Source organism: Orycteropus afer, unplaced genomic scaffold, assembly GCF_000298275.1.
Source record: "Orycteropus afer afer isolate SDZICR_OR568_19922 unplaced genomic scaffold, OryAfe1.0 scaffold00016, whole genome shotgun sequence".
Lineage (NCBI taxonomy): Eukaryota > Metazoa > Chordata > Mammalia > Tubulidentata > Orycteropodidae > Orycteropus > Orycteropus afer.
Window position 1 is genome coordinate 15,605,332 of NW_006921603.1, and position 20,979 is coordinate 15,626,310.

The 20,979-nt window shown below is 39.0% G+C and overlaps 1 protein-coding gene and 1 pseudogene across 1 annotated transcript in view; one reads left to right on the forward strand and one right to left on the reverse strand.

Moving 5' to 3' along the window:
- The window catches only part of LOC103213353, a 2,152-nt pseudogene extending 1,717 nt beyond the window's left edge, over positions 1-435 (reverse strand).
- Positions 1-20,979, forward strand: part of ROR1 (receptor tyrosine kinase like orphan receptor 1) — a 254,000-nt gene that overhangs the window by 223,456 nt on the left and 9,565 nt on the right. The window contains exon 9 of the mRNA XM_042783341.1: positions 5,943-6,154. Within this exon, the coding sequence (XP_042639275.1) occupies positions 5,943-6,154 (212 nt within the window). The remainder of the gene's footprint in view (positions 1-5,942; positions 6,155-20,979) is intronic.

Here is a 20,979-nt window from a genome sequence, read left to right on the forward strand (position 1 = left end):
GGACACCTAGGTTGTTTTCATCTTTTGGCTATTGTAAATAGTGCTGCAATGAACATGGGTGTGCATATATCTGTTCTTGTCTTGGCTCTCACTTCTTTAGGGTATATACCTAGTAATGGAATGGCTAGGTCAAATGGTATTTCTAATTCCAACTTTTGAAGGTATCGCCATACTGCTTTCCACTATGGTTGTACCAATTTAATTATCACCTTTGTTGATAAACTTCTGAACCTCCTTCACACCATGCTGAATCTGCTTCTGCTTCTGTTTCACGGCTTTCTTGATGCACTTGTAGAGCTTCCGTGTGAGGTGGCGGGAGGCCAGGAGCTGCGCAGTGGGGTTCAGGTCGACGAGCAATTGGTGCTAAGTGCACTCACTGCAGCACACCTCCGTGGGACCCTTGGCTCGTGGGGGGTCTGCCTTTATTTTGGTCATCCCAGCAATCACAGTAGTACACACACCGAATTCAAACCTGGTCTACAGTGGTAGAGTTCTTCTGGTCTCATAGTCATATAGGCTGAGGCTCACATGGTCTACCAGTCCCTTGGACTAATTATTTTCATGAGTCTTTGTTTTTTTTCATTCTTCTTTGCTCTGGACAAGGAAAGACCCATCATTGCATCTAGATAGTTGCTTGCAGGCTTTTAAGATCCCAGTTGGTACTCACCAAAGTAGGTTGTAGAACAATGTTTTTGTGTAGTATGTTATGCCAATTGAATTTGATGTCCCCTGTGGCTATGATCCCGAGCCCACAGGTCCAACTACTTGCTACCTCAGGGTAGCTGGCTGTGGCCAAGAAACCACCACAACCTTGCCCCTTGTCAGCTCTACTATACACCTGAACATTCTTACAGCACATACAGATATGCATGTAGAAGCATTGTCTGGTAACCATACACATAGTCATGGGCACACTGCCCCCTGCCTAGATTCATTTATTCTTTACAATGACTTCCATGCTACTTTATTTATTCTTTATGACAATTCTATAAAGTAGGTATTATCATTCCTATTTTACAAAGGACTGTGCTCAGAGAGACTAAGTACCTACTGAAACATAGATACTGAGAAAAGCAGTATTCAGGGGTGTCTGACTCTAAAATGCACTTCCCTCTTTTTACTAGGTTGTCTCTGTGTTGTATGTATATATGTGCTAAGCCCTGTGGTAAGCACTCTTACACATGTGTGGTTTCTTTCTATGTATCCACATACCCACAGACATAATCAAGATGGAGCAATCTATTTCCGTAGTGATACTGCCTCAGAAACCCAAGGAGGGGTTGCTATGAGTTGGAGCCAACTGAACGGCAAATAACAACAACTACAACAAAGCACATGAGACCCAGTTCCCAGCAGTGGTTACAATGGTCTCCAATATACATTTACATTTTGCACATTGGGTTATACAGTTCCCTGTCACTATGTGAAGTGAAAGTTCAAAGGCTGTGTATCTGGTGAAGTTTCAGTGTTATTCTCTGCTTTTTAGACTCACCTCATCCTTCCTACATCCATAGAACAGGAAGAAACCTACTATGAGAAAAATAAGTGCAAAGCAACAACCATTCTCAAATTAAACCAGTTACCCATCATCAAGTCCATTCGAACTCGTGGCAACCCCATATGTGTCAGAAGGCAACTGTGTTCCATAAAGTTTTCAATGGCTGAATTTTCAGAAGTAGATCACCAGGCCTTTCATCTGAGGCGCCTCTGGGTGGACTTGAACCACCAACCTTTCAGTTAGTAGCCAAGTGTGTTAACCACTGTACTACTCAGAGACTCCATTCTCAAATTACTGGCAGTATAATATAGAATAGGAGCACTGAATCAAGGCCAACAAGGTAGGGATCGCAGCTTTTCACTTACTAGCTATATGTCCTTGCAAGTTATTTAACCACTCTGTCCCTCAGCTTTCCTCATCTATGAAAATGGAGATAAGAATGGTACCTAAAGTGAAATGAATTATGGAAAAGTGCTTAGAATAGTGGCTGGCCCATAGTAAAAATAAATTTTTTGCCAAAATGGGACAATGAACCTTAAAATATTCTTATTAGATGGAGTAAATAGGTTTTACCCATCCCCAAACCCTTCTAAGGGTTAACACACTGTTAATACAATCCTAACATCCAGCTTTCTGATGTCTTGCATAAATCTTCTACAATCCTTTCTCAGCCTCAGTTTTTCTATATGTAAAACCAAGATAATAACACCAAACCAACCAAAAGAAACCACTGCCATCAAGTCTATTCCAACTCATAGAAACCCTATAGGACAGAGTAGAACCATAGGGTTTCCAAGGATGTAATATTTACCAAAGCAAACTGCCTAGTCTTTCTCCCCAGAGAAGTTGGTGGGTTTGAAACACTGACCTTCCAGTTACCTGCCAAGCACTTAACCACTGAACTATCAGGGCTCCTTAATAATACCAAAAACAAAACAATGACACAATCCCACTGCCACTGAGTCAATTCCAACTCATGGCAACCTTATATGACAGAGTAGAACTGTCCTATAGGGTTTCCAAAGCTGTACTCTTTACAGAAGCACACTGCCACATCTTTCTCCCATAGAGCAGCTGGTGGACTTGAACTGCCAACCTCTTGATTAGCAGCCAAGCACTTTTAACAATTGCATCACCAAAACCAAAATAAACCCTTTACCATCAAGTCAATCCTGACTATAGTAACCCTACAGGACAGAGTAGAACTACTCTACAGAGTTTCCAAGACTATAGCACATCTTTCTCCCAGAGTGGCTGGTGGGTTTGAACCACTAACCTTTCTGTTACCAGCCAAGCAGTTAACCACTGCACCATCAAGAATCCTTAATAATGGCAAAAATAAATAAATAAATAAACCACCAAAAACCCATTGCCCTCAATTCTGACTTACAGTGAACCAATAGGACAGTAGAACTGCTGCATAGGGTTTCTAAGGCTATAAATCTTTATGGAAGCAGACTGCCATATCTTTCTCCCATGGACCAGCTTGTGGGTTCAAACTGCTGGCCTTTCAGTTAACAGCCAAGCACTTTAACCACTGTACCAGCAGAGTTCCTACTAACATCGAAGTGTGAGTTTATAAGAAAGAATAAAAATTCTAGAATATAAACATAGTGTTTGTGTGGGAAAAAAGGAAATGTGATTAATTGCTGCTATAGGTCATTTGCACAATATGTTCCCAAATATTAACCATGTATAGTTAATCTCATTACTCATGGATTCCTTATATGCAAATTCACCCACTCACTAAAACTCATTTGTAACCCTAAAATCAATACTCATTGTGTTTTTGGAGTCACTTACAGACATGCACAGAACAATAAAAAATTTGAGTCACCTGCCATGTATGTTTCTAACTGAGGTCAAATAAGGTGACACTGCCTTCTTGTTTCAGCTTTCATACTATAAATATGTGTCCTTTTTGCAGTCTATTTATATTTCACATGTTTGTGCCTTTTGTTGGTGATTTCATTGCTTAAAATAATTGGTTAAGCATAATGCTGACATCCTGTCTAGTGTTCCAAAGTGCGAGAAGGTTGTGATTGTGTTATGGAGAAAATATGCGTGTGAGATAAGCTTCGTTCGGGCGTGAGTTACAGTGTTGGTGTCAGGAGTTCTATGTTAATGAATCAATAATATGTATTAAGTGTCTTTAAACAGAAATACACATAAAACCAGGTTATATGTTGATCAGTTGACAAAAATGTTGTGACCAGAGCCTCACAAGAACCCATCCTTGTGTTTGCCCTGGGAACAAAGGCTCATTGTTCACAAATTAGTGTTTGCAGTGACTTTACAGAACATAACTTCTTATAAAAAAATAACAAGAATCAACTGTATATTATATTCTAATTTACTGGTGCTAGAGCAGCTCAACATTTAAAAGAACTTTTTGCACCCTTTACCGCTCTAGTTATACTTATGTTGTACAAAAATGTATTGTAATTATCTTTTCTGTTTTCCTTACCAGACCATGATCTCATTAATGGCAGAAGGTATATCTTACTTAATTTTATATTCTCAGTACTTAGAATGGTGCTTGGCCCATTCCAGAAAAACCAAACCTACTGCTATCGAGTCTAATCCAACTCAGCAACCCTATAGGGCAGAGTAGAACTGCCCCATAGGGTTCCCAAAGCTGTAATCTTTACAGAAGCAGACTGACACTTCTTTCTCCCCCAGAGCAGCTGGTAGGTTGAAACTGCTGACCTTTCAGTTAGCAGCCAAGCACTTTAACCACTATGCCAACAGGGCTCTTACACTTGGCACATAGATTTTGTTTATTGAACAATGAATAGGTGAAAGGATGATTATATGACTGCATCACTTATTCTCTTGTAAAGAAAATAATCATCTGTGGGTTTTGTGTCAACCTCAATTTTATTAAAGCAAGCTATCTGAGGAGATTATTGGTTGCCAGGGTATGTCATTATGTGACCCCTGTCTTTCCTCCTGCCATTGAGTCAATTTTGACTCATAGCAACTATATAGAACAGAGTAGAAATGCCCAGAGGGCTTCTAAGGCTGTAAATTTTTACAGAAGCAGATTGTTACATCTTTTTTCCTATGGAGTGGCTGGTGAGTTTGAACAACTGACCTTTCAGTTAGCAGCTGAGAGCTTAAGGGTGCCATAAGGGTTTCTTCTTCTTTCTTTGTTGTTGTTATGTGCCATCGAGTCAGACCCGACTCATAGCGACCCCTCTTTGGGTTTCCGAGGCAGTATCACTACGGAAGTAGATTACCGCATTTTCCTTCTGAGGAGTGGCTGGTGGGTTTGAACCGCGAGCCTTCTGGTTAGCAGTCAAGTGCCTTAGGCACTATGCTATGATTAATGATAATATGCCCATAAAACCAAAACTAAACTTACTGCCTTTGAGTCAATTCTGACTCATAGCGACCTCTCTTTGGGTTTCTGGGGCAGTAAATCTTTACGGAAATAGATTGCTCAGTCTTCCTTCCTCAGAGTGGCTGGTGGGTTTGAACTGCCAGCCTTCTGGTTAGCAGCAAATGCCTTAGGCACCAGGCCACCAGAGCTCCTTATATGCCCATAGTGTTGAATTTTAAAAGTCAGACTCAAACTGATAAAACAAAAATTTACCTCATATCCTTCTATACATATTACAGTGTTCTTCAAGCAGGTGTATATGGTTTCAAAATATAGTTCAAGTGTTAATACTCATAATTATTGGCTTCACATGAGACCATTTAAGAATAATTCTAGGGTTTAAAGAAAGTATCAAGTTATACTGTACTGCTATGCTGGAAGGACTACAGACACTATTTAGAACACACACTTCACTTTTGTAGGTGAGAAAAAAATGAGGACCAGTGATGTCAATGATTTGTTCAAGGTTACACAGCTGATTAGAGACTGAACTAGTTTTGACTCAAGACCCTGTATTCTCAGGCCAGTGACTTTGCAGACACTGAGGCCAGAATTTTCTAGTGATGTCAATTCTGGAAGATACAGGACAGGCCCTGTAAGTCCAGGTTGGCCAAGACAAGGGCATGATTTCAGGAGCACCACATTGTGGTGGTTGATCTGGGCTAACAGCCAATAGAAGAAGAGCCCTGCAGTCCACATTAATGCTCTTGGATATATACAGTCCATTCCCATGGCATTTAACTTTTAAGGTGTTAGAGAAATGCAGGTCGGCAGCTGAAGATAGGCAACATCAGAGGGAGACCCACACAAATACAAAGGCTTCATAATGTCCCTTTGCAATTTTTAAACATTTGAACTTTAAACTTTTTAACTTCAATAAATTATGTTGAAGGTTTGATGGAAACAAATTTTAATAAGCAATGGATTCTTTTTTTTTTTTTTTCTTCTCACAGTGGATTTGTGTGTATAGAAGAATAGGAGGTCATTTTAAAGTATGCAATGTAATATTATACATGTTATTGTAACGAGTATGTTTGCTCTTTTTGTTTTTGCACTTAGATTCAAAGGATTCCAAGGAGAAGAATAAAATGGAAATCCTGTACATACTGGTGCCAAGTGTTGCTATTCCCCTGGCCATTGCTTTACTCTTCTTTTTCATTTGTGTCTGCCGCAATAACCAGAAGTCATCGTCACCACCAGTCCAGAGACAACCAAAACACGTCAGAGGTCAAAATGTAGAGATGTCAATGCTGAATGCATATAAACCTAAGGTAAAATTAAGAATGCATAACTGCATTTATGTCATGGCGTTCAAATTAAAACAAAACTTTAAAACCCTTTCAAGCTTAGAAATCAAATGATATAGAATCAGGGTTTTATAGCACTAGAGTTCCTTTTTCCAGCAAACACACAGACTAACCATGTATCTCTAACTATCCAAGGATGCTGGAACATACTTTCATCAGTATATATACTTCCTGTTAGAGCAGCCATATTATATCCTACTATAGGGTTGTTGAGGTAGGAGGGATCTTTAGGAGATCTGTCTCAGCCCTCTAGGACTCAGAATTTCCAAGAAGGAAATTCCATATTCTTCCAACCAAACAAGAGGGAAAGATACTGAGAAAGAAAAGAGACAAACAGGCAGAGAGAAAGAAAAAATTCAACATTGCTTTCTAACTTCACTGTGAAAAAATCCTTTTTATGCCTAACCTAAACCTCTTTAACATTGGATTAAGCATATTTTAATAGAAATGTTGTGTTCTCTTTCCTGTCTTTCCTATACTCTTTGCATGCTGTTTTGTAATCTACCTTGCCCTCTCCTCTCCATGCTAAATCCACCTACTTCCTTTGAGCTTTTCCTCATCATCTTTCATCAGTTGGGTCTCTTGAGGTCCTGATGAGGAATCCAGGGTCACTGGCCTTTACCTTCAATGGAGCACACATGCTGAAATACAACACAGACTTTCTCTCAGGAAAGCCAACACCTCAATCACAGGCCTCTCAGCAAAGATTTCATTAAATAATTTAGGGTTCTTGCATCTAAAATCCTGTCTTTTCTTTTTATTACAACTCCATAAGAACATTCATTCACTCAGCAAATATTTATCTTCTCTGTGGGTTAGTGACCAGATTCTTCTTTCTCCCTCATGAAGAGGAAATGCATCACTTGTAATGTAATTTTTAAAAAATCTTAAAAAACCCATTGCCAGCAAGTTGATTCTGACTTGTAGTGACCTGTTGAACAGGATTTCTAAGGCTGTGATCTTTATGGAAGCAGACAGCCACATCTCTTTCCTGCAGCTCAGCTGTGGTTCGAACCATAGAATTTTCAGTTAACAGCCAAGCACTTAATTAATCACTGTGCTATCAGGACTCCTTAATGTAATATTAGGAGGAAAAAAAACTGTGTTCCCCCTCTAATTGACAAATCCTTTCACCTAATAAGTAGAATAACATAATTGGAATTGGCACATAACCTTTATTTTATATAATTTTGTATTATTGTTTAGAATTAAAATCATCTGTTGGTAAGGTTTTGGAGTGTTTTAAATGCTAAAAGTTGGTTTTTAAATATTCTATCTCAGCAAAATCATTCTCTCTTATTAAGTGTGAATTATTACCATAAAAAGAGCCACAGACCCAGAAGACCACAGAGTTCACACAGTAGCTTAAGGGACAAGGGTGGAGGTAGGAATTTAACTCTTGGTATCCTAGCTTCTAGCTAGGCAATTGATGTAAATTGCACTGTACATACATATTACATTTCATCTTTACAAAGTTATAAAGGAGCAGATTTCAGAAAACTTAGGTCTTGAGAAGTTAGGTGAATTTTCCAAGGCTAAACACTACTAACTGGTAGAGTGAAGTTTGAAGTTGGTTCTCCTTTAATGCCTGAGCCTTTGTGCTTCTCATTGTACAGGACTCCAGGTTAGATGGCTGTTCAGGGTCTGGATGGTGATGGATTGCCCAGCCGTTCCTCAGGAGTTCTGATAATCCTATGAGTCACTTTTGACCATGAGTCCTTTTACCAGGTGACACTAGACTTGGAGAAAGAGATCATTATGGGATTTGTAGGACAGAATCAAGGAAAGAAGGAGGAGGGTAAAACTTTGGAGCAGGGCTTTCCACTTCACCAGCATAAGCCAGTTCCCCGGGAAGTTCCTGAAAGGCCATTTAATTGCTCTTCAGTACATTAATGTGAAGGTGAGGGCATCTAGGATGAGACCAGTTCCCAGAAAGGGTAAGGAAAGATCATGCCTCACCTACTTGTCACAGGACTTATGTTTCCTTGAGACTGAGCCACCAAGAGTTTAGACGATACTAAGATGGGTAGGGAGAGGAAAGAGAGAAGTGAGTATTGTACCCCTCTTTCTACCTATGAATGCCTAGGAGTCTTGAACACCTTCCCCTTCTTCCTGCTGGCCTTTCTTAGAGTTAAATTTGGTGATCTTTGTTTTTGAAGGATGCCGGATGCATAAAGCATATATGTCAAATAACCCACTAATGTTCTAATTATGAGATTTGCATTTAATCATTTAAGTATATATTTAATCATTTAAAATGTATGCATTAGTATATATATATGTTCTTGTTGTTGTTGTTAGGTGCCACTGAGCCTAACTCACCCTATGTACAACCCATGTACAACAGAACAAAACACTGCCCAGTCCTCTGTCATCCTCACAAATGTTACTATGCCCACTGTTATAGCCACTGTGTCAATCCATTTCATTGAAGGTCGTCTTCTTTTTCACTGACCCTCTAATTTACCAAGCATGATATCCTTCTCTAGAAACTGGTCCCTCCTGACAACATGACCAAAACACGAGAGGCAAAGTCTTACCATCCTTCATTCTAACAAGCATTCTTTCTGTATTTCATCTAAGACAGATTTGTTCCTTTATCTGGCAGTCCATGGTACATTCAATATTATTTGCCAACACCATAATTCAAATGAATCAATGTTTCATGGTCTTCCTTATTCATTATCTAGCTTTCACATGCATATGAGGCAGTTGAAAATACCATGGCTTGGGCCAGGTGTACCTTTGTCTTCAAAGTGACACCTTTGCTCTTTAACACTTTAAAGAATTCTTTTGCAGATTTGCCCAATGCAATATGCCTTTTGATTACTTAACTGTTTATTCCATGGGCACTGATTATGGGTACAAGTGAAATGAAATCATTGACAACTTCAGTCTTTTCTCTATTTATCATGATATTGTTCATTGGTCCAGTTATGAGTATTTTTGTTCTCATTATGTCGAGGTGTAATCCACACTGGAGGCTGTAGTCTTTGGTCTTTATCAGTAAATGCTTCAAGTCTTCTTTCCTTTCAGCAAGCAAGGTTGTGTCATCTGCATATCACAAGTTGTTAATGAGTCTTCCTCCAAATCTGATGCCTTATTCTTCTATGTATTGGCCAGCTTCTTGGATTATTTGCTCACCATACAGATTGAATAAGTATGGTGAAAAGGATACAACCCTGAGGCACATTTTTCCTGATTAAAACCATGCCTCCTGGTCCATGTGCAGGTTCCTCATGAGCATAATTAAGTTTTCTACAAGTCCCATTCTTTGCAGTGTTATCCATAATTTGTTATGATCCATGCAATTGAATGCCTTTGTGTAGTCAATAAAACACAGGTAAACATCTTTCTCATATTCTCTCCTTTCAATCAAGATCTATCTTACATGAGCAATGATATCCCTCATTTCACATCCTCTTCTGAATCCAGCTTGAATTTCCAGCAGTTCCTGGTTGATATACCATTACATTAGGTTTTTGGGTTTATTTAATTATTATTTTCAGCAACATTTTACTTATATGTGATATTAATGATATTGTTTGATAATTTCTGCATTCTGTTGGATCACGTATATAGATCTCTTCCAGTCAGTTGTCTAGGTAGCTATCTTCCAAATATCTTGTCATAAACAAGTGAGTGGTTCCGCTTTGCATCTGTTTGTTGAAACATCTCAATAGGCATTCTGTCAATTCCTGGAGCCTTGTTTTTCACCAATTCCTTCAGTGCAGCTTTTATTTATTCCTTCAATACTATTATTCCTTCAATACTATTAGTTCTTGATCGTATGCTACCTCCTGAAATGGTTAAACATCAATAAGTTCTTTTGGTACAGTGACTCTGTATTCCTTCCATCTTCTTTTGATATTTCTTGTATCATTCAGTATTTTGCCCATAAAATCCTTCAGTATTGCAACTTTAGGCTTAAACTTTTTCTCAGTTCTTTCAGCTTGAGAAATGCTGAGCATGTTCTTCCCTTTTGGTTTTCTAACTCCAGATCTTGCACATTTCATTATAATACTTCACCTTGTTTTCTCAAGCTGCCCTTTGAAATATTCTCTTCACCTCTTTTACTTCATTTCTTCCATTTGCTTTAGCTACTCTGTGTTTGAGAGCAAGTTTCAGAGTCTCTTCTGACATCTATTTTTTGACTTTCTTTCCTATCTTTTTAATGATCTTTTTCTTTCTTCATTTATGATGTCCTTGATGTCATCCCACAACTCATCTGGTCTTTGAACCTTGGTGTTCAGTGTGTCAAATCTATTTTTCAGATGTCTTCAAATGTGAAGGACTCATCTTCTGTACTGAGTCAGACAGTGTTTAACTGCTATTCATGAGGTTTTCAGCAGACAGTTTTTTCAGAAGTGGACTGCCCCATCTTTCATCCTAGTCTGTCTTAGTCTAGAAGCTCCTCTGAAACCTGTCCACCATGGGTGACCCTGATAGTATTTGAGATACTAGTGGCATAGCTTTCAGCATTGAAGCAACATACAAGCTACCATGGTATAACAAACCAACAGATGGGTGGTGTTAGTACATATTTAATCATTTAAAATGCACATATCCCTTAAGGAAATAATGGAAGGCTCTAAGTCATCCATTCCTAAGTGTGTATTAGCTTCTTTGACTCTGGAATAGTTAGAACCGAAGAGCTTTTGGGGTAATCCTCAAGTTGTAAAGGGCAAGTTGAAGTGCTTGGACTGGAACCCTGCCTCTTTATTCAGTATTCTTTGTCATGTAATCATTTCCCTCCTTTACATTACTATTTAAGAAATGTGAAGCCACAGGAAACTGATAGAATTTAGAATGGAAATCAGACATTAGACTCTGATCTCCCACCATGTTTCTCTTCCTCAGCCATGGGAGGCACCCTCCAGAAAGGGGCTGATAGAAGGAAGGAAAGGGCTGTGTTATGGGATAAGAATTCAATGCTGTCTTTCCTACTACTGCCCAGGCATAGATTATAATAACTTGGAGGGAATGAAGAACATCATCATCAAGTAAAGCCCTCCAAAAATCAACCAAATACTTGAAGTACTAATGACAAATTATTTTTAGATGTTCCTTACATAGATCTTAAGATGCTTCTGCTAAAGAAAACAGTATTCACGTAATTTGACTTATTATACATCTTTGAGAGTGGCAAGAATACATATCTTTTAAAGTTTACACCTTTAGAGAGACAATCTGATGAAATTAAGAGTATGAGCTCATGATCTTGACTGCCTAGGATTGCACTATGATCTTACACAATATCCTTGACCACTCTGTGTCTCAGTTTCCTTATATGTAAAATAAGGATAATAAGAACACTGGCCACTGACTTGTTAGTGGATGAATTAATATGCCTAAACCACTTAGAAGAGTAGTATGTATTACCATATCAACACTAGTGTTGGACAACACAAAGAAGTTTTGATATAGAACAGCTGGTTGAAGATCAGGAGACTAGGCAACTAGAGAAGTCTTAGCAGGAGCAGTGGTGGTAGATGAAAATAAACCAAACCAAACTCACTGCTGTCGAGTTGATTTGACCCATAGCAACACCTCCTTGGGTTTCCGAGGCAGTATCTCTATGGAAATAGATTGCCCAGTCACCCTTCCGAGAAGTGGCTGGTGGGTTTGAACCACCAACCTTCTGGTTAGCAGTCAAATGGCTTAGACATTATGCCACCAGAGCTCCCAGATGAAAATAGAAGGGTTAATATTACTGTACATTCATGAGGTAACCATACAGTTAACTTAGATGACCTTCCAGTTATTTTACATATCCCATGGCCTCAAACTTCTAATGAAATAGTCATTGTTCCATGAGATTCTTTCTCTGTCAGTTCTATTATTCAATGTTGAGAAGGCTTAGAAATCCCAGAGATCTAAGTGCAAGAGAGATCTTAATCAGTTGATTACAGTCACACTCTAGAGCGGTCACCTCCCTGGAAAGCTGGGCTCCTTGTTGCTGTGGTAGAAACCATGAGAAACGTCATTTCCCTTCAGGAAAATAATCTATCTGTTTTGTAGGTCAGCCTCAATCTGTGACTCACTTCCCTTTTTAACGGAGGTTTGTTTTGTGACACATACTGGCTAATAAGCATGATGCCATGAATTTATGTAGTCTTTGAAATAAATATCTCAGAGAGCTCTGTAGTATAAATAGAGAAGACTAGTACATATTGACTAATACATATTGTCAAGAACCATATCAGGAGATTTTGCATCCATTATCTCATTTAATCCTTACAGCTAATATCATCACTGTTGTACGACCAGCGTAACTGAGACTCCCACAGATTTAAAAAAAAACCCACCTGCCATAGGGTTGATTCTGACTCATGGTGCCCCCACATATATCAGCATGGAACTGTGCTGTACAGAGTTGTCAGTGGTTGATTTTTCAGAAGTAGATCACCAGGGCTTTCTTCTGAGGTACTTCTGGGTAGACTCAAACTTCCAACTATTAAGTTAGCAGTTGAGCACGTTAACCATGTACCACCCAGGGACTCTTAACATAAAAATAACTTGCCCAAAGTCAATGAAAGAAATAACATTTGAATATAGCATTTTCCAACTCTAAATAATGCTGTTGCTGACCCTATAATTTTTTTACAGAATCAAACAAGTAAACATGATTCAATTTGGTCAGTGTGGGCTCAAGAGTAACCGTTACAGGTAGCACCCTGGCTTCTGATGAATCTCTGAGGACAGTGCCTATAGAACAGTTGGAACCTGAATGATGTAGCCCCAGTCCCATGAGGGAAAGGTAAAATCTGGCTGGAGCAATAATAGTATTCTGTCCTCCATGGTCAAAGAGACAAATGTAAAAATATCTGGGATAAATTTTCCAAGAGATTTGGCTAAGTAAACATTGTTTTCATTGTTTCTGGATCATCTCCGAAGCATGTTTTGCAAAATCTCCCAATGTCAAGATTTCTACAACACAGAGCTTAGAATTTATCCATAAACAACTCATATGCACTTTCTGAAGCAGAATGGAAGTAGGAATGGCTCAAGTATATTGGACTGTGTTGGGGAGGGAAAGGAAACAAATGTTAACTTTTTTTCTTACTCTCATAAGAGATTTGGCTCCGATCGAATTTGAGTTATTCAGTTGTTTGTTTTGGTTCTTACCAGTGCCTTTCCTGGAAAGAGCACAAAGGACTTTGTAGACCTTAAAGAAAATTCCTAAATGTAAACAGTCAATCTCTAAAACTGCTTTGAAAGGTCACTGACACATAAATATTACATGTACCTATGAAATTTAAAAAGAAGGGACACACATAAGGAAAAAGAAAAAAACATCCTGAAAACAAACACCTCCCAAAGCAAAACCAATAGGATATTTGGAAGCCTGCATCAGCAAGGAATGAAGAATGGAAATAGGTCTTCCCCAGCCTTATTTCTCTTTGGCCAACTCAAAAGTTAAATACTGTAAGGTTCTTACTTATCCAAATGAATTTGCCCTTCAGGGTTTAGACTATCTGTTTCCATCTCTCTTCACTTGCTGAGCTGCTGAAATTCCCCTAAGTATTTGGATTAGGAAGAAGGGGTTCCTGTGGGAGATTAGAAACTGATAGCCTTCAGAGAGGACAATAGGCAGCAGTGGACAGACTGGCTGACAGGACTAAGCCCAAGTCCCCAGAGAGGGGATGGCACAGTAGGAAGTAAAAACATTTGTTGGAGCATCAATATTCTTCTAATCTGTGGAGAAAGGAAGTTCTTTATCCATTTGCATGTGGAGATGCCACAAGAAGAACAAGTTTTAAAGGGCTAGACTTAGTGCACATCCTGGCAGCCAGTGAACCATTCATGGTTCACTGGCTGCCAGGATGGCATTCTGAGGTAAAGAGGGCATCCTGAGGTAAAGCCATAAACAGTCAGAAGGTAGAGGTATTCTCCTTGTCTTCACCTCTGACTATGCTGTGATCCTGAGAAACCATTTAGACTTTCTGCATCTCAATTTCCTCAGCTGTCCAAAGTCGTAAATTGTATTTACGTAAAGTTGTTGTTGTTAGGTGCCGTCCAATGGGTTCCAATCCTTAGCAACCATGTGTACAGCACAAGCAAACAGTGCTTGATCCTACACCATCCTTATAATTGTTGGTATCCTTGAGCCCATTGTTGTAGCCACTGTGCAAATACATCTCATTAAGGCTTTTCTTCTTTTTCAGTGACCCTCTACCTTAGCAAGCATGATGTCCTTTCTCAGGAACTGGTCCCTCTGATAACATATCCAGAGTTTGAGATGAAGTCTTGCCATCCTCTCTTCTAAAGCACATTCTGATTTGTTTGTTCTTCTGGCAGACCATGGTATATTCAATACTTCACCAACACCATATTTCAAAGACATCAAATCTTCAGTCTTCCTTATTCATTGTCCAGTTTTCTCATGCATGTAAGGTATCCAAAAATACCGTGGCTTGGATCAGGCCCACCTTAGTTCTCAAAGTGACATCTTTGCTTTTGAACGCTTTAAAGAAGTCCTTTGCACTGCAAATCTACCCGACACAGTAGGTCCTTTGATTTTTTTCACTGCAGCTTCTGTGGACATTGATTATGGATCAATGAAATGAAATCCTTGACAACTTCAATCTTTTCTCTGTTTATCATGATTTTTTTTTATTGGATCAGTTATAAGGATTTTTGTTTTCTTTATGTTGAGGTATAATCCTTACTGAAAGTGGTAGTCTATGATCTTCCTTAGTAACTGCTTCAAGTCCTCTTCGCTTTCCAGCAAGAAAGGTTGTTATCTGCATATCACAGGTTGTTAATGTCTTCCTCCAATCTTGATGTCACACACATTCTTCTTCATATAACTACCTTCTCAGATTATTTGCTCAGCATACAGACTGAATAAGTATGGTGAAAAGATACAGCCCTGACACACACACTTTTCCTGATTTTAAATCACACAGTGTCCCTTCGTTGTGTTTTAACAACTGCCTCTTGGTCAGTTTTCCCATTCTTCAAAATGTTATTCATAATGTGTTGTGATCCTTACAGTCAAATTCCTTTGCATAGTCAGTAAAACACAGAAAAACATATTTCTGATGTTCTCTGCTTTCCACCAAGATCCATCTGACATTAGCAATTATATCCTCATTCCACATCCTCTTCTGAATCCACCTTTATTTTCTGGCAGCTCCCTGTTGATGGACTGCTGTAACCATTTTAAAATTATCTTCAGCAAAATTTTACTTGGGTGTGATATTTATGATATTGTTTAATAATTTCGGCATTCCATTGGATCACCTTTCTTTGGAATGGGCACAAATATGGATCTCTTCCAGTTGGTTGGCTTCCAAATTTGATTTCAAATTTCTTGGCATAGATGAGTAAGTGCTTCCAACATTGTATCTATTTTTTGAAATATCTCAATTGGTATTCCATCAAATCCTGGAGCCTTGTTTTTCACCAATGTCTTCAGTGCAGCCTGGAATCTTCCTTCAGTACTGTTGGTTCTTAATCTTATACTACCTCCTGAAATGGTTGAACATTGGCCAATTCTTTTTGGTACAGTGACTCTGTGTATTCAGTATCTTGCCCAAAGAATCTTTCAATATTGCAACTCGAAGCTTAAATTTTTTCTTCAGTTCTTTCAGCTTGAGAAATGCCATGTATGTTCTTCCCTTTTGGTTTTCTAACTCCAAGTCCTTGAACATTTCATTATAATCCTTTACTTTGTCTTCTCAAGCTGCCCTTTGAAATCTATTCTGCTCTCTTCTGTCATCTTTCCTTCTGTTTGCTTTAGTTATTCTGTGTTCAAGAGTAAGTTTCAGTGTTTCTTTTGACATCCATTTTGTTTTTTCTTGTGTTTTGCTATTCATATTCAAAAAATTCATAACCTTTTTCTTTCTTCATGTATTATGATCTTGATGTCATCCCATAACTCATCTGGTCTTCAATCTTTAATGTTCAATGCATAAAATCTATTCTTGAGGTTATATTCAGGTGGGATATGCTCAAGGTTGTACTTTGGGCCTCATGGATTTGTTTTAATTTTTTCAGCTTTAACTTGAACTTGCAATAGGTAATTGCTCATTCTGCCATTGGCCCCTGTCCTTGTTCTGACTGATGATATTGAGCTTCTCTGTTGTCTCTTTCCACAGATGTAGTCAATTTGATTCCTGTGTATTCTAATTGGCAAGGTCCATGTATATAGTTAGGGAGCTCTGGTGGTGTAGTGCCTAAGACATTTGACTGCTAACCAGAAGCCTGGTGGTTCAAACCCCCAGCCACTCCTCAGAAGGAAGGTTGGGCAATCTACTTCCATAGAGATATTGCCTCAGAAACCCGAGTGGGGTCGCTACGAGTCGAATCAACTCGTCAGCAGTAAGTTTGATTTTGGTTTTCTGTACATAGTTGCCATTTACATTATTGAAAAAAGGTATTTCCAAGGAATAGGTTGTTGCTCTTGCAAAATTCTATGATGCTATCTCCAGCATTGTTTCTATCACCAATGCCATATTTTCCAACTGCTGATCCTTCCTTGTTTCCAACTTTCACATTCCAATCACCATTAATTATTAAAGCATCTTGATTGCAAGTTTGAGCAATTTCAGACTGGAGGAGTTGGTAAAAATCTTCAATTTCTTCATCTTTGGCATTAGTGATTGGTGCATAAAATTTGAATAATGTTCATATTAACTGGTCTTCCTTGTAGGCATATGGATATTATCCTATCACTGACAGTGTTGTATATACTTCAGGATAATCCTTGAAATGTTCTTTTATGACAATGGACCTGACATTCCTCTTCAATTTGTCATTCCCAACACAGTAGTCCATATGATTGTCTTGTTCAAAATGGCCACACCAGTTGTTTCTGCTCCCTAATGGCTCGAATATCAATCTTCAAGAATTCCATTTCATCTTTGACAACTTTCAATTTTACTTGATTCATACCTCATACATTCCACATTCTGATTATTAATGGATATGTGCAGCTGTTTCTTCTCATTTTGAGTTATGCCACATCAGCAAATGAAGGTCCTCAATGCTTTACTCCATCCATGTCATCAAGGTCAACTCTAGAAGGACATAGCTCTAGTCAGCTTTCTAGTGACTTCCAACCTGAGGGGCTCATCTTCTGTCACTGTATCAGACAGTGTTCTGCTGCTATTCATAAAGTTTTCTCTGGCCCACTTTTTTAGAGGATTTTCAGGTCCTTCCTAGTTTGTCTTAGTCTATAAGCTCTGCTGACACCTGTCCACCATGCGTGACCCTGCTGGTATTTGAAATACCAGTGGGGTAGCTTTCAGCATCACAGCAACAAACAAGCCACCACAGTAGGACAAGCTGACAGATGAGTGGTTGTTATGTACAGCACTGTTTGTTTATTTTCCTTTTATTTTGTTCAGCAAAAGATTTCAAGCCACTCAATTGGGTTAGATAATCTCCTCTGTTTTCCATCTCTAAAATATTCTGATTAGTACTCCAGAGATGCCTGAAATAAGACTTCTCTGTTACATTCCAAATTTATAATCTGAGTATTTTTTGTTTTTCTACCACAGAAAAATGGCCCTTCTTAGGGAAGCCTGGAAACTCTGATTTTCATTCTTCCTGTTTCTTTTTCCTTTCCTCTCCCCACTGCTCCCTTCTTCCAACTGCCCTGGATCTCAGAAACAGCAGTCTTCAGTTGTGCTTTAGCAAAGGAACAAAAACTGTGGAGAGTTCACCCCAGGGGATAGAAAGAGGGCAGAACATTCAGCCAGAGCCTCCTGGCTTCCCACCTCCTGTCCTTCCTAAGCTGGCTTACCTACCTGTGTGTTAGGCCTGCAAAGATGTAAGTAGTGAAGGCTTTTCTGAATGAAGGGCAAGGAAGGGTAGTGGCAGCCCTCAGGGAAGGGAGCTGCAGCAAAGGAACATAGTACAGCCCAAAGTGGAATACTGTGGTCAAACGCCTGCAGCTCCTGACTGATACAAGAAAAAATGCTTTGGAGGAAAGCAGAATTGGTCTCGCTTTCTGAAGCTAGTGGCTATATCATATTTCTCAATTTACCCTCATCTCTTGCTAATCACTTCTTTTCTTTTCTAGCCAAAGTACTTGCTGAACATACTGACACTTCATTATATTCATAGAAGATAATTGGAGTTCCTCCCCTTTGTCAGCAATGTGCTTCAGCAAAAAGCCCTGCTAGGGTCTGATTACCCCAATTAAACTACTATCCTTACCAAATGTCACCACCTATGGTGCTAAAATGTCCTTAGTAACTTTAACTCTTACAAGTTAAAACCATTTTCTCCCAAGGCTTCTGAGCTCACCACTTTATTGACATGACCCTCTTTGGAGTCACTATGATGTAATTTAATCTAGTCATCTTTTCCAAGTCTTCATCCTCTTTAATTTCTCTGGAGCATTTGGTATTCTTAACCACAGTCTTGAAATGCTTTTCCCTTTGGCTTTCCTCCTATCTTCTTCCCCTGTCTCCTTCACCACTTCTTTTAATTCCTAAATGTAAGTAGCCTCTAATGGTTGTCAGTCCTCATTTCCTCTGTCTTTCTCTTATGCTGATTTCTTCTTCTGACATGGCCTTAGCTCTCACTTGAGTATAAGCATTCCCCTACCTGGAAAGACCAGTCTCAAATTAAAAAATTCTTCATCCTGGCACCCAAGATGCCATACTATCTTAATAGCTATGTTATTTCTTAGCATTTTTCTGGGAGGTAGTTTGATATACTTGAAAGAGCATGGAGTTAGAGGCAGACAGATACAGTTCTAAATCTTGGCTCCAGTTTTTACTGGCCATGGGACTTAGGCAAGTCACTTAATTAACTTCTCTGAGCCTTTATTTCCTCACCTATAAAACAAGGATTAAAAGCAATTTTTGACACTTAGACACAATGTGCTGGCACTTCACAGGTACTAAGAAGTAGAGATTACTATTATTTTGATTACAGTGGTCGTATGAACAACCATAAATCTTTTACCCAACCACCAAATGGTATGCGCGGGATAATGTGGAACAGGGAGGTTACAGAACCCAGCAGGCCACAGCATTAGCCAGAGTAAGGATAAAAGCAAGGGAGTCACCAAAGATTATAGAGGTTGCTCTGTAGATGGCTCTGGGATTCATTGTGCCTATTCCTTTTAGCATTAATTCCCCTGCCCCACATCTTGTTCAGGCCTTGGATAAAATCCATTGGGGTAGAGAGGGTCTGATAGTATGTATCCTCATTCAGCTACACACCCATGTCTAAAGAAACATTACTTCTGTGGGGAACAGAGTATTATAAATTGGTATTTTATAAATGGGTATTATGAATGGATGAAATACTTCACATACATTACCCCAATTTAATCTTTATGACAACCCTAAGAACTAGGTACTAATTTGAGCCTTACTTTGGGGGTGAGAAAACTGAGGCTTGGCAGTTACAAGTTTGCCATGTCGCATGGCTAGTAAATAGAAGAGTCAAAAGTTCGGACCTAGGTCTACCCAGGTCCAGGGCCCAAGTTCTTCACCATTTCACTCTACTGCCTTCATTTTCAGTATGGCTGAACACACAAGCCCAATTTATCAGCCTATGGTGGCTCAAGCTGACATTAAAATTACTGGCATCTGTCAAATGTATTTCCAGGCAGAACAGGACCTCTCCCATTGACATTATAAAGCAACTCCACACAGAATCAACCCAGGACACCAGCAAACATTCAAACAAACTATCAGAAAGTTACATTATAGAGAGAACTGCTTCTGAAATGAAATCACTTCCAAAGAAGCACAGCTAAAAACTCTGAGCAAATGTGGCAAAATATTGGTTGAAACTCCCTCTAGAATTTGATTGCATAAGCCAGAAGGCACTTAGTTCTGCTGTAGTCTTTGAAAATGTCCATAACCCCAAAATAAAATAGCTGTGGCCTTTAAGCTTTTCAAATGTAATCATTTCCATTTATGAGTAGAGTCAATTGTTTCACAGTTCTAATACTGTTTACCTAAGAACCAGTAAAACGAACAAGAAAGGAAAATCAGCTTTGGAGTCAAGCAGATTGATGTCAACTGCCAAATCCAGATACTAAGAAACATCACATTCATACACTTTCCAGGGCACTCATGGCCAGCTCAGGCAAAGGGTGCTGTTAAAAAGTTTTGCTTACCTAGCCCAGTCTACGGAAGGGGACAGCAGAGTATCAACCAGAGGAAGGTGTCGCTCAGAGAGGAGAGAGCCCTTACACCCTGAACAGTCTATGTCTGTACTGCAGAGCCTTTTAGAGGATCTAATGAAAGCTGTGCTCCTCTTTCCAGAAAAAAAAAAAAAAATGCTCCAACTTTGGAATTGGACATACTTGCATTTAAATTTTGGCACCATCTAAGCCCACTTAATAATTATGCTGCTTTAAATAAGCTCCTAAATGCTCCCCACCTTTTTTCTCTTTTTGGATCCATAAAATAAAAAAAACTCATGGTATGAATCTCACAGGGTTATGATGAGGATTAAATGAGTTGATGCATTAAGCACTTAGAGAGACAAGGGAATGTAGCTGAATTTTGCACCTACCTGCGATGGGACCCCTTAAACAACCTGTTACTTAGTTTTTCCATCTGTGAAATGGGGATCATAGTCCTAGCTACCAATCTCATGGCATTATTGTGAGGATGAAAAGGATTAATATGTTTAAAGTACCTACAGCCTAACACAAAAGCACTGAAAAAATAAGTGTACCCATTATTATGACTCAGTGTCTGGTACATGGCAAGTATTCAACACATGGAAGCTGTTATTAAACTCACATTACAAAATCATTTAGATTAGGAGCTGTGTTCCTCTCTCAGGATTCTCTCTTGGTTCCT